This window comes from Crocuta crocuta, unplaced genomic scaffold (genome assembly GCF_008692635.1).
Source record: "Crocuta crocuta isolate KB4526 unplaced genomic scaffold, BGI_CrCroc_1.0 scaffold25, whole genome shotgun sequence".
Taxonomy (NCBI): Eukaryota; Metazoa; Chordata; class Mammalia; order Carnivora; family Hyaenidae; genus Crocuta; species Crocuta crocuta.
In genome coordinates, this window is record NW_027532015.1 from 5,789,627 (window position 1) to 5,807,226 (window position 17,600).

The following is a 17,600-nucleotide window of genomic DNA, read 5'->3' on the forward strand; positions in this document are numbered from 1 at the left end:
TCATATACAATTCACTGACAGTTTTTATGGAGAGAATTATTATAATTTTGTCAGATTTTTAGAAGCAATACCATTCATTGAATGATTCTCTTAAATGTAAATATACCTGCTGTGGCATGCTAGCATTTTCTTCTATGGTGGGCACACTGGTAGTTTCCTCATCCAAAATAGGCTGACCAGAGTCTACCATTGCACTTGCAGGTCTACCCCTATAGGATTTCTGACTTCCTAGGGCAGATTTCTTCTTAATGTACAATTCTTGCTCCTTCTTGGGTGAAGTATGCATTGTGAGAATTTGCTTGCTAGCTGAATAGGAGAAATATCACACTTAAGTTAAAATGTGTGAAATGCATAGTTATGACTGACTGTGCTATTTAGGTATATCCTTTTACAAGACACTCAGAGGAATAGGTTAATTTGTTTTGTTTTAATGAGATAAAAAACAACATCACTGGCTTTGGAAATATGGTGTTAAACGAACTTACCACAATAACATGTGACTTGTATAGAGCAATGCATATTCTAAGCAACCACTGATTACATTAATTATGTTATATCAACAAAACTGAGCCTTATACAGCCATATGAAATAAAATATTTTACTATCCCTAGTCCAAAATACATCCCCAAGGACCCAGTTTCTTAGACTGTAAATTTTGTGGGAAATTACACATTGTATATTAACCTTATAGCATGAGTACTGGTAAAGATCTTGTTCCTGAAAATTCTATGAACTGTATTGACATTCTTGAAAATTCCCAGGAGATAAAGCAAAAACCTGAAGAGACCTAGGTTTAAGATTTGTTACTGGGTCACTTCAAAGCCTTCTACATCTTTGCAATGGAGTTTATTTCTTTAGTGGCCACAAATACCGTAGAAGAGTTGCACATAAGTGCCTGCTGGCATTTTGGAATTAAGATATCCCTGCATGAAGAAAACTATGAAATCTGTGTAAAGTGGATTAGAGTGAAGAAAACAGAACCAATTTAAAGAGTAGGAGCATCATTCAGACTAGCAAAATTTAATGGTCCTCTGATGGTTTTCACGTACCAGAAAGAAGATATAAATGGAGTGCAGGCAGATTTGAATGAAAAACCACACGTAGTAATGTGAACTGAGTACTGAAAACAACTGTGGGTATATTCAGGGATGAAGGTCAAATAATGGCAGCAAAGGAAACAGGATCAAAAGAATTGCTTAATTTGTAATTTCACTCAAGTTCGGCCTTACTAATCTAATATAGTACAGTTCCTAGTCTCCTGTATCTATCTAAAGCACTACATTTGTGCGATCACAGTGTAGAGTCTTCAGTTCTCTGCTCCTTGAAATTTTTGCTCATATTGGAAAGGAATATCCCTGAACTACCATGACAACTTGCACATTGTTTCCAGGCTTAATAAAGGAAAATAAAGAGAGGCCTTCTTTGGGTGCATCTATTTTAAAAAAGAAAGAAAAGAAAAAAAACATACAAACAATAGAATATAGGTAAAAAGTTCTTTTTAGTAAGTTGCTTGCACACTTAAGATAATCAACATAAGCACTATTGGGAATGAAAGTTCAGGAAGGATGCTGGCTACAAATTGTTATGCAAAGGTCAACGATAAGATATAGTCAATTATTTAAAAAAAACACAATGGCAGTATTCAGGAAAAGCACAAGGGATTTCTTGTTTTCTTGTTTATAACTTTCTGTTTCAAAATTTTCTACACTGGGAAATGTATTATCTTTATGGTCAGAATCAAGTTACTAAAATAACTGAATATATTCCTCAGTAACTCTGTTTTCCATTATTTCAGAAATAATTTTACTTTATGAATTAATAGTTCTTGTGACTATTACATTGAAAGTAATAACTTCAAAACTTCTGTTAATTTTAATACATAAGAGTATTTTCTAAAAAGAATGAATGAAGGATAAAAGAACAGTGAAAACTTCTTTTAAAATAATAAAAAATATTTCTTATTCAGAATTCTAAGAATTATATTATTATTATCTAATATCTTCAGAGACTAATTTGACACACAAATGCAATCAATGTTTTTAAAAACATTTTACTATAATTTCAGGTTTTACAGATTTAATGTTTATTTAATATTTTCTCTTAAATAAACCATTTAAAAATCAGTTATGTGAAGATAAATATCTACTTATGGATCTAAATAACAAATTTAAAAAAAAAAAACACTTACATTGGGAGCTCACAGTTTTTTCACTCCCCAAGAAGTTAATTGCTGGGATTATAGCTTGGCCTTTCCCAGTAGAGCTGACAATAGTTTCTTCATTTTCTAAGATCTGTAGCTTGATGAAAGTATCTGATTTAGACGTGCGTACCTGCACTGTAACAGGATGTGGTGAAGCAACTTTAACTGAATACCTATAAGGAAAAACATTTGACTTGTAAGCAATTTATTGATCTCCCCTTTAAGTCAGTAAAAGAAACTGTATAATCAGCTGATATGATAATCTAAAAGTAAAACCATTTTGTAAAATTGATCCAAAACCTAGAAATATTATTGCTATTGTAGACTTTGACAGAAGATCTCAATATACTATGGTAAAATGAAATAGGTATAGGACATTTATTAACATCAATTCCCAAACAGGAAATTCAACTTTTTGTTTGTATATGATAAGCACTTATAAAACATGATAGATCTGCAAACCACTGACACATCAGAGCTTTCCATTATACCCTCCTCTCCTGTTGGACAACAGCATCCTTCAAAGCTTACATCGTTTACTATGTTTTCTTTGACTCATAGAAATACAGAGAAATCAAAATTAGTACCCACCGCCTATACTCTTGACCATGCAGGTTAGGAACCTTTTACAAAAAGAAAAAATGTGTAGTATATTGCCATCCAAACCTCTCCCTTACTGCTACTGAGGAGGTTCTTGGTGTGTTTTTTTGTTTGTTTGTTTCTTTTATCTTGGTTTATTTTTTTTTTTTGGTTGTTGTTTTGTTTTTGTTTTTTTACTATTTTAGGTGAATCTTCATAAATGTTCAGGACCCTATCAACTTCCAATTTGTCTATAAATTTGCTTTTCTGTGTATCCTTTTTCTCCTGTATCTTAAACCTCCTCATTTTTTTTAAGTTTATTTCTTTTATTTATTTTGAGAAAGAGAAAGAGAGGGAGAGTGGGCATTGTTGCCTTTAAGGTGAAATCTAAATCTCTTGCCTTATGAGGCCCTTTAGGAAAGGGCTTTTCCAACCTTTCTGGCCTTACTGCTTGCCATCGCCCCCTAGAACTCCACTTTGCAAACAAGTATCTTCAGTTCCCTGAAAAGGTCACACACTCTTTAATTTCTGAAATCTCACATATGCTTATGAGGCAGTTCCCTCCACACCTTCCCCCCACTCTGCTTGACAGCTTTGGGACCAGCTTGTAGGACTAATTTAGGTATTGGGTTAAATACCACTTCTTAGTCTATTAGTGGTCCTGCAATGTGATACAATGGTTTCCTATCAGAGTAGTTAAAATATCTTATCACAATTGTCATTTTTAATTGCTGGTGTATTTTCCTCCTACTTATTTTCTTTATTCCCTTGCTTTCTAATAGCCAATATGCAGATATAGGACAAGAGGTAGATGGATTAAAAAGAGAATTTTTGCTCCTTCTATTACCTTCAGTTCACATGTTTTCTTTTAGTATTCTTTCTAAACTTTTAGCTAAATATAAAATATATAAAGAAGTATAAAAATAAAACATATGCTTGAGATATACTATATACTGTTCTGTAATTTAATTTTACTACTGAATATTTTACATTGCAAAAATGTATGCATGTTTTTTAAAAGAAAAAAAGTTTTAAAATAAAAATAAATAAAGGGGCACATGGATGGTTCAGTCAGTTAAGCATCCAACTTCAGCTTAGGTCATGATCTTGCAGTCCATGCTCTATGCTGACAGTTCAGAGCCTGGAGCCTGTTTCAGATTCTGTGTCTCCTTCTCTGTCTGCCCCTCCCCTGCTCACACTCTGTCTCTCTGTCTCTCTCTCTCTCTCTCAAAAATAAATAAACAATTTTTTAAGTAAAATTAAAAAAATTCTAATACAAATAAATAAGAATTAGAGGCAAAAATCAGCCAAAATACAATAAATTATATTTGTGCATATATTGTCAAATAGACTTAGGTGTTTCTTTAAAAGACAAATTTACCAATACATATCAAATCTTTAAAACATATAATCTCTTCAAAATAATACATATTTATATAATAATCAATAATTTACTTTAATATTTATAATAAAATGTGCCTATCATATCTCTATTAATAGTGTGGCAAATATAGACACGTGAAATTTGTACTAAAAACAAAAAATTACCACAAATTGTTGTATATTCATACAAATGATTACTATGTAATCAAGAGTTTACAAAATGTCTTAATGGCACTGGTAAGTAAGTACACTGTAATGTTAAGTAAAAAGGTCAGATTATGGGGGCACCTGGATGGCTTAGTTGATTGTCTGACTTCAGCTCAGGTCATGATCTCACAGTTCTGAGTTCCAGCCCCACACTGGGCTCACTGTTGTTAGCACAGAGCCCTCTTCGTATCTTCTGTCTTCCTCGCTCTTCGCCCCTCCCCCACTCACCCTCTCTCTCAAAAATGAATAAACATTTATTTTTAAGACATTAAAAGTTAATTAACAAAACTTAAATTATGCTATGCTTTTAATAATGATAAATTGTGACTAGAATAAAACACTCTAAGAAAGTACAATAGGTTACTAACGGTGATCATTTCTAGGTTGTTTGATTACAGGTGACATTTACTTCCTTTTTTTTAAAGTTTATTTATTTTTATTTTGAGAGAGAGAGAGAGAGAGCACATGCAGGGTAGGAGCAGAGAGAGAGGAAGAGAGAGAGAGTCTCAAGTAGGTTCTGTGTTGTCAGCGTGGTGCCCAATGTAAGGCTTGAGCTTATGAACTGTGAGATCATGACTTGAGCCAAAATAACAAGTCAGATGCTCAACCGACTGAATCATCCAGGTGCCCTACTTCCTTAATAATATATTTACATCTTTATAATTAGCTGTAGTCAAGCCCAGAGCCCTGTGTATCTAGAGGCCTGTGTATCTCTGGCCGCAGTCACTGAAGGACAATATGTCAGCACCTATCTGGTGGCCAAAAAATGCCAATTTCAGGTTTTTCCCTCTTGTCATATACTTATACCTGAATAAAATTTTCTTATCATTGGGTATGTAGTAATCTCTGATTTCCTTTATGGTGAAGGTATTGGATGGGGAGTCTCGAGATAGGCATGGGAGTGGAGTATAAGAGCCAATGAGGCGTAGTTTCCATCGTGAGGACAATACATATGTGTCACCAGTAAATGCTTCAGCCACGAATGTGTAGCCTTTCTAGAGGAAAGAATTAGATAGAAGTAAGTCACACCATTACTGGTCTCTCAAATCTACAACATATGGCTTCACAGTATTAAATGCTTTATTACCTTGATATATGTAAATATCCTAGACCTCTTGATAAATGAAAATTACTAGCATTAGGTTTTGAAATCCCTTTTAGAAAGTCCCATCTTATAAGTTTTCGGAAAAGATGAGGAACTCTAACACTTCTGTTTGTGTGGTTCCCAATCTATAACACAAAGTGTGTAACACTGGTAAAGGATTTCTTCCCTTCAATTCTTTTAATGCTTCCTTAGGCAGATTTTTGTTATCACATAATCCTAGAGTATCCCAATAACCTCCTACTTGATTTCCCTGTTTTTTATTTACAAGGTGAGAAAAGCAGGAGTGCTCAGGGAAGTGTAGTTCCCTTGAAATGCCAAACTGCAGTTAAGCTATCAAGTATACTCAGTATACTGAGGGAGACACAGAGTACGAAGTAGGCTCCAGGCTCTGAGCTGTCCGCACAGAGCCCAACATGGGGCTGGAACTCTCAAACTGTGAGATCATGACCTGAGCTGAAGTTGGATGATCAACCTACTGAGCCACCCAGGTGCTCCAAGACACTTCTAATAAGGGAGAAAAATATAGATTTGGATTCCTTGCTTCTGATGCAAAGGACACTCTTTGAAGTGTTTAAATGTCCAGAAACAAAAATAAGAAATACATAAGACAGAATGAATTCAACACATTGCAATAAACATCTAGGAATATTAACCAGAATTATAATACTCATGAGATGAGAATTGTTACACCAGTAAAACCCTTTTGACATTATATTTGGGGCAAGGAACTAAAAGAAGATAAATCATATATGCTAAAGTATTTTTACCTGCAAAGTATAATGCACAGATTTACTGCTGTTTTCATTATTATGTGTTTGTAGTACTAATGCATTAAGGAAACAAAACAAAATTATATGACTCTGATTTTGTGTTTGTCTAGGCTCAGAAAATAATTTTAAGAAGGAAAAAGAGAGTTATAAAATAGTAGGATAGATATGGGTAAGTGAAAGTCTAAAGCTAAACCAGCAATAGGCCTTTAAGAGAGAATCTGAATATTCTAAACAACTTCAAGACTTCTGAGTAACAGTAACATAATATTTAAATATTTGCAAAAGACACATATAATAAAGGACCATTATCCAAAATATACAAAAACTCTTAAAACTCAACAATAAGAAAACAAGCAATTTGGTTTAAAAAAAATTAACAGACATGTCACCAAAGAAAATACACAGATGGCAAATAAGCACGGAAAAAGGTGGTCCACATCCTACTTTATCAGAGAAACTCAAACAACCATGAGATACCACTACACACTCATTAGAACAGTGAAGATCCACAACACTGGAAGTATCAAATGCTGATGAGGATATAGAGGAACTCTCATTCACTGCTAGTGGGAATAAAAAATGATGCAGATACTTTGAAGCGTACCGTGGTGGTTTCTTACAAACTACACATATGCTTACTAATCAGTCCAGCAATAGTGCTCCTTGGTATTTACAGAGAAGAGTCGAATTGTGTCCATACAAAAACCTGCACACAGATGTTCTTAAGTGCTTTAGCCAGAGTTGCCATGACTTGGAACCAGCCAAAATGTCCTTCGGTAAGTGAATCAATAAACTTTGATACATGCAGACCATGGACTAGTGTTATTAAAAAGAAATGAGCTATTAAACCAGAAAAAGACATGGACAAAATGTAAATGCATGTTTTTAAGTGAAAGAAGCCAATCTGAAAGGATTATATACTATAAGATTCCAATTCAATGACATTCTGGAAAGCAAATCTAGGCAGACAGAAAAAAGGTCAGGGATTGCAAGGGGCTGGAGGAGGGAGAATACACAGGCAGATCACAGAGGATTTTCATGGCTGTGAACACACTCTTTCTGACACCACAATGATGGATACATGTTATTTTACATTTGTCCAAACCCACTTGAATGAACAGCACCATCACGGAACCATAATGTAAACTACAGGCTTTGGGAGGTTATGATGTGTCATTGTAGAGTGATCAGTGTAATAAATGTGGCACTCTGGTGGGGCTTGTTGATACTGGGGGAGGTTATGCATGTGTGGGGGCAGGACAATTATGAGAAATCTCTGTACTTGCCTGTCAATTTTGTTGTGAACGTAAAACTGCTCTTATTTATTACTAAAACTTGTAATGAAGTCTTAAAAATTTTTTATTCATATTTTTAAGCCCTAAAACTACTCAAAAGAGCTGTTAGGTTTTTTATGGAGTTAGTATTTTTAAAAAATTTACTATTCACTCCTATAAACTAGTATTCATGTTTTAATTTGTGCAAAATAATTCGCAGAATTGTAAGCTGAAATGAACTTTCAAAGTCAATTACAGCCATAGCTCAAAAAGAAAAATGAAAAGATTCAAAATCATCCAGCCAAAGAATGAAGGATTAGAAAAAAAAATGTCCCAACTTGCAGAGTAGGTATATACTACCTTTTGTTATCCTTCCCTCTTAGAGAAAATAGCCAAAAACACAAAGATGAGATTCAAATAGAGAGGCAACATGATTTGAGTGATCATCAGAGATTAAAGTTTACCATCCAGCAGGAATAAGGTGTCAAGTGTGTTTTAAGGAAATTTTGCAGCCCTAGAAATCCCCAGGGGTGGTGGGTAAGGAGTGGCCATGTAATCACAATCTTCTGAAATATTTAGGGATAGAATAAAAATCCAGAGGGAAACTGAGGCGACCCGCTGATTTGATCAAATAACAGGACTAAATGAATCCTTTAGCTCCATTTCCATTTTAAGAGTTTATATGATTTTATGACTTTAATAAGAATTTCCAATGCTTTACTTTGGTCATACTTTCTTTGGAGAGAAGAAAAACTGAGAGCTGAGAGGCAAATGTTCTAGCACTCATGTTAAGTACCTAAGGCGGTCAAATAAATGGGGCTTTTGTAGAAAAAGACCAGGACTCTTATTCCTCTGTTAAGTAGATTGAAAGCACATCTGGTCTACCTTCTCCTGGAATCTTGCAAGGTGCTGACTTCTCACTGTTATTGTATCATATGGGGAGAATACATTTTCACCTACCTTATTCTTGGTATAATGATAAGGCACCACTTTTTGGAACACCTTTGGCACTTGTTCCATTGTGTCATTATTAACAATATGCAGCATGCAGACTGGAAGGGTGGTATATACTTTGGGAAGCAAAATCATGTCTTGAGGAACCAAAAATGTTTCTCTGTAATTACAAAAGCATGAACTTTCTCTTGACATGAATAGTAAAATGAGTTTGAAATTAGATTTAATGCCAAGAAATAAAAAAAAGGAAGTGTAAAGTTTCAAATAACAAAGTGTACATATTTGTTTTTTAGTTATTAATATACTTTGCCATATAAATGCAAACCCTTTAAAAATCCAATTCTATAAGTAACTTGTGGCTTTTACCTAATAGTATTACTTAAAAATGAAATTATTTCTATATAAGAAGCACATCTATTTATTATATTTTTATAATACACATAAAATTTCTAATAATTAACTTCATATTCTTCATATTTTATTTAAAGAAACATGGATAAAAATTCCTATAATATCTTAATAATGTGTAGCAGGTGGGGAAGAAGTGCTAACTTGTGAAAGCAACCTAAAAGTTTGTATTTTCACCACTAACCATAAATAAAACTATACATATGAATATTGCATGCCATTCAAAGGTGACATCATATGACAATTTATGATAGCCTCACCTGAATACTATAAACCAACTATTTGGTGGCTGGTCTGCATAAGTCACAGTATAGTCAGCAAAAACAACTTTAGTTTCTTCATCTTGATAGCATGGATAAGATTCAACAGACTTGCACTTGCTTTTAAACATTAGTCTAGAAATGTAAAAATAGTTTAAGTTGCAACGACAAAGGTAGCTTCTAAAATAAACTTTATTTCCAAAAATAAATAGGCAACATAGCAAAAAATACCACAGTCTGCTGTTGGCTGGATTGAGTCCTTAGTCAAAGGCTGAGGACTCATGGTGCATGGCCCCCAAGTAGGGGAGCCCACTCCAGGTCAACCATGAAGGATGTCTCTCAATGATCTCTAAAGCTATCTGAAGTTCTTAATCAAAGGTGAATTTAATTCATGATTAAGAAAGTAATTAACATTTCTGGGTAGGAAATCAGCACCAAAACTCAAACTATAAGGGTAGGAAAAAGAGGAACAGGAAAAGTAGCAATAAAACTGGGTGCAGGTCACTGAAAGTCTGGAAATGACATAAGGAATTGATACCAAAATATAGTTTAAAGTAAGGAATGGGAATGCTCAAAACAAACTGAGGTCTGATGGGGTTGGGGGTGAGGGGAAGGGGGGTGATGGGCATGGAAGAGGGCACTTTTTGGGATGAGTACTGGGTGTTATATGGAAACCAATTTGACAATAAACTGTTAAAGAAATAAATAAAGTAAGGAATGGATTTGCAAAGAAAGATTCAAACAAACAAACAAAACACTAAGGACATGAACAAAGGGAGAATGTCAGAGTTTTCCTTCTACATGATTTCTGGCCCAGAAGAGTATGGTGTATGCAACTGGCTAAAAGAATTATGGGTAGAGGTTTCTCCATGTTTCCTCCTGGAAGGCTGTGGCATATCTCAGAGCATGATGAAAGTGATGTGAACGATCCTTATGTCCTTACCCTCCCACTCTGCTAGGAACTGGATCTAGCTTCAGTAGCACCAGGAATCTAGGGTCATTGGAATAATGTCGATGGAATTAGCTGGAATGGAAGCCATCATGGCTATAGAAAATGGTTCTGTATTAGAGCTCTAGGCAGAACTAGAGGTTTTCTTGTTCTCCAGAAGGCAGACGAGTTACCTGTACTGTCAGTGAGAAGCAAAGCCATGGAGAGTTTTATGGGGGTAGAATCCACATGTTTCATTTGATCATTAGTCTTTGATGATGGGAGAAAATTGATAGATTTGCCCTTGGGGGAGTTGGGAGCCTTTTAGGTAGTCATGAGAACCAAGATTGACCACATATCCTGGTTTGCCTGGGGCATCCTGGTGTATGCTCATAATCCTGACATAATTATTAATAGTGGTTCCTCTGTTCCTTTTGGAAAAGTATCCCAGTTCAAATGACAAAGACCCCGATCACCTTAACTAAGAACTATATGTGATGGTCTTTCAATGCAGAGCACCACTGCCAATCACACGGGAACTGGCCTAACCCAAATGTAGGTGTTTGCTGAGCCAAAGCAGCAGCTAAGCAGGCTACCTCGGGAATTGACTACAATGGGACCAGCCACCATTCTAAGATAATTCCAGTTACTATTCCCATTATACATTTCACACTTTTTCATAAACCTTGGGATATTCTAATGCATATAGGGCCATCAAAATCCTGATATACTGTATAGGATATCTTCAATGACCGGGAGAAATATTCCTGACAGACTTGAAAGATTTTAACTTTGCATCCTAGGACAGGAAGAAAGTTATATCCATAAACTGAGCCTTGCCTATAGTTCACTTGAGGAAGTTTTGCCCCTTAAGATCTCAGGATGTAAGCCTAAGCTCCAGGACCTCAAAGTTTCTCATTCAGTAGTAATAATAAAGCAGTATTGATAATAGCTAATGTTCTGTAATGACTCAATTTGTTGCTTGTGCTAAGTACTTTTCCTATGTTACTCTAATTTATCTTTACATCCTTATAAAGGAATAGTACATGAGGTACATATTTTCCCTATATTAAAATTATTTCCCTATATTAAATATTATTAATAAAATTTTAATTTTAACTTCAGAAAGAATAAGAGACTTTGCCCCAGGTTACACATCTGATGATATAGCTGTGGTTAGTATTAGGTCTTATACTGAAAGATGGGCTTTTGACCAAATAAGAGAATCCAGCTAGGATGAGGAGGTAGCTTTGGATCTCCCCGTATTTAAATTTAAAGAACAGTCAGCCATATCAGTTTCATCCATCTGAAAGATGTGGGTCTAGAACTCAAACTATGAAAGAGTATGACCTCTGTATTGGATATTCACTGAATTTCTAAGAAATGCTCTTGGCCATGGTGGAAAGAGCACCTGGAGAGAATAGGAGCCCCCGATATAGTTCTTCTTGTGTTTCAGAGACACCTACACCTCAAATACATCAACTCCCAAATAGGGTAGCTTGTGTTTTTGACACTTCGTTTACATGAAAACTACATGGAATTTCTGGCCCAGAGATCTTCTCCACAGTGCAAAGGCAGGTTAGAGAAGAAGGGTTGTGTCCTTTCTTTGTGTCCATTCAACTGGAATCTTAGGCAAAAGAGTTGCCCTTTTAAATATTTTTATTGTTTATTTATTTTTGTAAGAGACAGAGTGTGAGCGGGGGAGGGTCAGAGAGAGAGAGAGAGAGAGGGAGACACAGAATCTGGAACAGGCTCCAGGCTCTAGGCTGTCAGCACAGATCCAATGCAGGGCTTGAACTCATGGAATGTGAGACCATGACTTGGTCCAGAGTCAGACACCCAACCCACTGAGCCATCCAGGCATCCTGAGAGTTGCCCTTTTAGAAAATATGTGCTGGAGCAAAATGTTAGTCAAGCTGGATGGTCAGGTATTGACAGTATCTGTGAGCCAGGATTAGGGAGCGATGAATGAGACTCACTCTCAGAGTTACACAAACACTATAAAGATTTGGATTTATTTTCTGTGTTTAAAATTTTTATATTTGGTCCACTGTGAGATTTTTCTCATTATTTTTAGGTTATTTAAAATTTTTATATATTTTCATACATAATTTTCTATTGGTCTCTTACTATAAGTGGAAATCCAATTGTTATTTTATATTGACTTCGTATCCAGCAACTTTGCTTAATTCTGTCATTAATTCTAATAATTTTTCTGCAGATTTTTAAAAAAACTTTCTACATATACAGTCTCATTATCTATAAACAGTGGCGGTTTTATGTTTTCCCTTCAAATACTAATAACTTTTATTTTGCTTTATTGCCATTTTGTGCTTCTCAGAATTATTCGAGGATCATCTTGAATGGAAGTAGTCAGGCAGACGTTTTTGTCTCATTTCTAAAGTTGAGAAAAAGCTTTCAAAATTTTACCACTAATCATGTTTGTAGTAAGTTTTGAAAATACTGGATACCAATAACACATTAGTGAAAGACTTCTCCAGTCTAATTTTTCTAAAAACAACAACAAAAAATTTTCAATTTGTGTTAAATACTATCAAATGTTTTTTTTTCCCTTAACCTATCTGCAGGACCAAATGATTTTTTTCATTTCCCTGTTAATGCAATGAATTAAAATGACAAGTTTTCTAATATTAAACCACCATTTTATGTCTAAGATTGGGAGACCCACTTGATTATAAGATATTATCCTTTTTATTTAATTCCAATGTCGATTTGCTAATATTTTATTCCATATTTTTGCACCTATTAAAAAAGGTGATTATGGGGTGCCTGAGTGGCTCAGTCGGTTGGATGTCCGACTTCGGCTCAGGTCATGATCTCACGGTTCGTGGGTTCGAGCCCCGCATAGAGCTGTGTGCTGACAGCTAACTCAGAGCCTGGAGCCTATTTCAGATTCTGAGTCTTGCTCTCTCTCTCTGACCCTCCCTTGCTCATGCTGTCTCTCTTTGTCTCTCAGAAGTAAATAAAACATTAAAAAATAAGTGATTGGATGGCAATTTCAAGAGGGTGATTGGTTTGCAATTTCATTTTCTTTCTGCCTTTGTTGAATTTTTTAAATCAAGATTATGAATTGGTTAATGTTTCCTCCTTTTCTGTTCTCTAGGAGATTTGTGAGATTAATCTTATTCTTCTTACAATCATTAGTTGGTTCATTAGCATATTGCTAGAAAGGATACTATGCATCCCTCCCGTTAGAGTTTCATCTGAATTATTACTTATACCATTTCTGAAATAATGCTATAACGTTAGAACTCTTTAAAACCTTTTACCCAATTTCTACATTTTTCATTGCTAAGGTCATGAAATTTACTCGTATATGTAGCTATTGGTTGATTGCCCTTTGAAGATAATATGCATTAAATTTCTGGCTCTTTGAAGGTTTTTCTCTCAGCCTTTGTTTTTCAGTAGTTTGACTACTGTGAGTCTAGATGTTCTTTTGTTTGTATCCTTTCTGCATGGGGTTTGCATGCAGAGTCTCCAGAAAAAAAATGAGTTCATGTGTTTTAGGAGTTTGGGAAAGGTCTCAGCCATTATCTTTTTACATTCTGGGGCTACAATTACAATAGCAAACTTTCTGAACATATTCCACATGTCCCTTATGCTCTTTTCTTATTTCCTACTCACTTTCCTCTATGCTTCAGTTTGGATACTTTTCTATTGCTCTGTCTCCAAGTTCAAGTTCACCAATCTTTTCTTCTGTTCTGACAAATCTTCTGTTAAACCCACCAAAAAGGTTTTTTTTAAGTTTATTTATTTATTTTGAAAGAGAAAGAGGGGAAGAGGGGCAGAAAAAGGGAGGAAGAGAGAATCCCATTCCCTGCACTTTCAGTGCAAAGCCTGATGCAGGGTTCGATCTCATGAAATTTGAGATCAGAACCTGAGCCAAAATCAAGAGCTGGACACTTAACCGACTCAGCCACCCTGGTGCCCCAAATCCACTAATAAGTTTTAATATTAGTTGTTAAAATCTTCATTTATGTTATTTCTATTTGACTGTGCTTTATTAATCTAAATATTTGATCTATTTTCTCCTTATTCTTTATTTTCTTTGGCATTTCCATTATAGTTAACTTTTGAGATTTTGTTCACTAACTCCATCACCAGGAGGTCTACTTTTATGTGTGTGTGTGCGTGTGTGTGTGTGTAAATTATATATATTATTATTTCTCTTAGTTTTGCTCAGATTATCATGTCTCTCAGATATGGTTTGTGGCTATAGTACAGTTTAGCTGAGGCTCAGTCTACTTTTGGTTTACCTCTATTTTTAGAGTGTTGACCTCCAGATATTTCAAATGACAACTGTAATTGTTTTCTGGAATCCCCTCCCCCAGAAACTCTGACCTTGGTCATCTCCACACCACAGACTTCAAGAAACTTTGCTCAAGAGAGCAGAGGCTTTCTGCCTAGAGTTTAAGTATAATTAAGACAAACCAAAAATAGTAAGCAGCATAGAAATGTTTCAGAAGTATTGTAGAAGTTCAGAAGCAGTAGTATGTGATTAGGAAAATTCAATGAACGTGGTCACATTTGAAGAGGAACTTACAGGACACAAAGATCCTGTAATTTAAAAAATTCATTATATTGCTTTACCTTAAGAGAGAAACTGCATACTGTTCTGTATTAGGTTCCAGTATAGCCCAAACTTTTTGAAGAATATCTGCAACACTGGTATTTTCCTTTGTGTCTAAAAATAACCATTAAAAATAGCAATAGAAAAGCTGTAAGAGCCTGAAAGATCATCTTGTTCAAAACCCTCCTTTTACAGATAAAGAAGCTGAAATTCATGAGGTGCTATCCAAAGCGATAGGCTTTATTAGCAGCAAAATCGTGTTAAAAATATAAAGCTATGAACTTCCTTGCCAACAGCTATGCTCACCATTTTATGCTGTTTCACTTCATCTTTAGTGTAAAAATGATAAAGTGCTCTTTGATCTAATTGAAGATTGTCATCAAAGAGTTTTATATCAGGAGATCTTTTATCACACCAAAAGTTCCTTATGAGAGCTCTGATGTCAGAAAAAAAAATCAACCATTTTTCAAAAAAAGAAACAGTGGATAATGGGATTCCACTAAAGTTCCATTCCATAATCCACCTTGGTCTGGGAGTAGGTGATTTGGCAAGAAAATTGCAAATCCATAGTAAATGGCTCAAATTTAACATGCCAGAAACTGACATTTTCCCCTAAATTATCCTATTTTAATTTCCTCACAGTACTTACCAGTATCTGAAATTGGTATCTTAATATATTTACTTGCCTCTTATATGCCTACCCCCACTGGAACACAGATCCATCAAAGCAGAAACTCTGTCAGTTTAAGTGACTTGAAAAAGGTCAGAATTTAGAACAGTGCTGTGCGCCCAAGTTATTCAATAAATATCCATTGCATGAAAGTAATGCAAACAACTACTAAAACATTAAAATGTTCAAGTTTTTGTCTCTAAAAAGAGAAAGAAAATCATTGCTTGAATATAATTTTTACAGAATATGTGGACAACAAAATGGATATTTTACTATATATTTAATTTGATATATTTATCTTTACTTTTTCTAATAGAATAATTTCAAAACCAAGCAACAGTATATTTTTTCCATCACACAACTATACAATGTTGTTTACTTTTTTTAATGTTTACTTGTTTATTTATGCATACTTGCATACAGGATACTTGCATACGGGATCGGGGAAGGGGCAGAGATAGAGGGAGACAGAGAACCCAAAGCAGCCTCTGCACTGTCTCCACACTGTCAGCACAGAGTCCCACACGGGGCTCAAACCCACAAACTGTGAGATCATCACTTGAGCAAAAGTTGGAGGCTTAACCAACTGACTCACCCAGGTGCCCCTACAATGTGGTTTATTTATTTTACATTTGTGTATCTGCAGTGTTTACTGCTGATGTGAACATTTTGATTATTCTCATTAAATACTTCAAATAGAAACACTTCACAACAAAATGTTTCATTATATACAAAGAATTAATTCTATTGGAAATGAGGCTTTTCTCATGGAAATATCAACAAAAATTGCAGAATAAAAATGGTTAAATATGATGTGTACCTCTGCAGTGTTTTGTTTTAAACTGATTAAAAGCTAAAATAAAATAAGCCTTTTCACAAAAACAGTTTATTATATATAAACAAATAAGTTGATTTAATAGAATACACTTCAAACGCATTCTGTGCTTTCTAAATATATGTCACATGGATACGTGAAAGCTTCTTTCATCCAATTCATTCATTTACTCATTCATTCATTTCTTTGAAAAATGGTTTAGAAATGTAAAAACATCCATGGCTTAGTTGAAGTTGAGTATTGTGGCATTCTGCTAGGCTTTGGAGATATATAAAGAAGCAGATCTTTTAAAGAACTCATAATAGACTGGGAAACCATAGCTGATCATTCACTCACTCATTCATTCTTCAAGCACATATTTGTTGTATGCTTACTCTGTGCCATGCACTGTGCTAAATTCTGAAAACAAGAGTGAGTGAGCTGGCACGCATTCTGATCTCAAAGCATTTTAGTATTTATAAAATTAAAAAAAAAATAGCCAAATCATAAAGTAAGAGAACTCCAAAATGCTTTTCATTAACACACAAATATTCATTCTTACATACACAAGGGCATTTTATAACTGATAGAAAAATCATACCTGGTGTTCTAGCTTTCATAAGTAATCTGACATAAGTTCCTCTCCACATGGCTTGGATTTTAATTGCTGCTGCTACTTCCTCAGGAGAATATTCTTTATCACTTACCGGTACACTGTATTTCACGTCTACCCATTCTGCTGGAAAGAGAAAACCTCAGGATTGAGGGTTAGATTTAATCCCTTCCTAAATTTTCAATGCTTTTAACTGCTGAAGTCCCCTGACATAGAAAGTGCCACAACGATAAATTTGTCTTTATATTTTAGATTGTGCTCTGCAGGTGGTCCTTTTATAGAATGTAAACTTTCTGGAGAAGGGGAACACTAAACATTGACACCCGAGTGAGCTACGCACTATTCATTCTTCTGTGGACGTGGTGAGCCGTTTCTCTCAAAATTTAAAGAAAATGTTTAAATGGCATAGGGACAGCCAGAAGAAGAAGGTTGAGTTGTGAGGTTGTGGACACATGGCAGATTCTTGGAGCCCATGGGCTTCCCAGGGCACGGCTTGAATTCTCCGCCTGTCAGTACAGAGTCTTATGCCACAAAAACTTTGGGCTTTTCTCAAATTGTTTGTCTTATATAAGGCTAGAAATTCCTTTGTCAAACAAATATCTAAAATTATTCAGTACCTAAAGAAGCGTCTTCTAAGGAGGAATCAAGTAACTCTAAATCCAGAACCAAAGCACGGAAGGCAAATTTAAAGTTGGGAGGAAGTTTTGCTACTTGAGTTTTTTTCATTAAGCGCCATAAAGAAATATGAAAAACCTGAAAAAGATAAAATACATTAGTACATTTTTTAAACCAGGAAAATGCTATGGCCTAGCCAGAGAGGCTCTAAAGAACTTTAGATACTGT

General features: G+C 35.0%; 1 protein-coding gene across 1 annotated transcript in view; it reads right to left on the bottom strand.

The window, feature by feature from the left end:
- The window catches only part of ADGB (androglobin), a 149,790-nt gene that overhangs the window by 33,127 nt on the left and 99,063 nt on the right, over nt 1-17,600 (bottom strand). Inside the window, exons 21-28 of the mRNA XM_077776069.1 lie at nt 17,375-17,510; nt 16,746-16,880; nt 14,681-14,774; nt 9,142-9,276; nt 8,480-8,633; nt 5,178-5,365; nt 2,190-2,374; nt 107-306 (exon numbers count right to left, since the gene is read on the bottom strand). Coding sequence (XP_077632195.1) covers nt 107-306; nt 2,190-2,374; nt 5,178-5,365; nt 8,480-8,633; nt 9,142-9,276; nt 14,681-14,774; nt 16,746-16,880; nt 17,375-17,510 — 1,227 coding nt within the window. The remainder of the gene's footprint in view (nt 1-106; nt 307-2,189; nt 2,375-5,177; nt 5,366-8,479; nt 8,634-9,141; nt 9,277-14,680; nt 14,775-16,745; nt 16,881-17,374; nt 17,511-17,600) is intronic.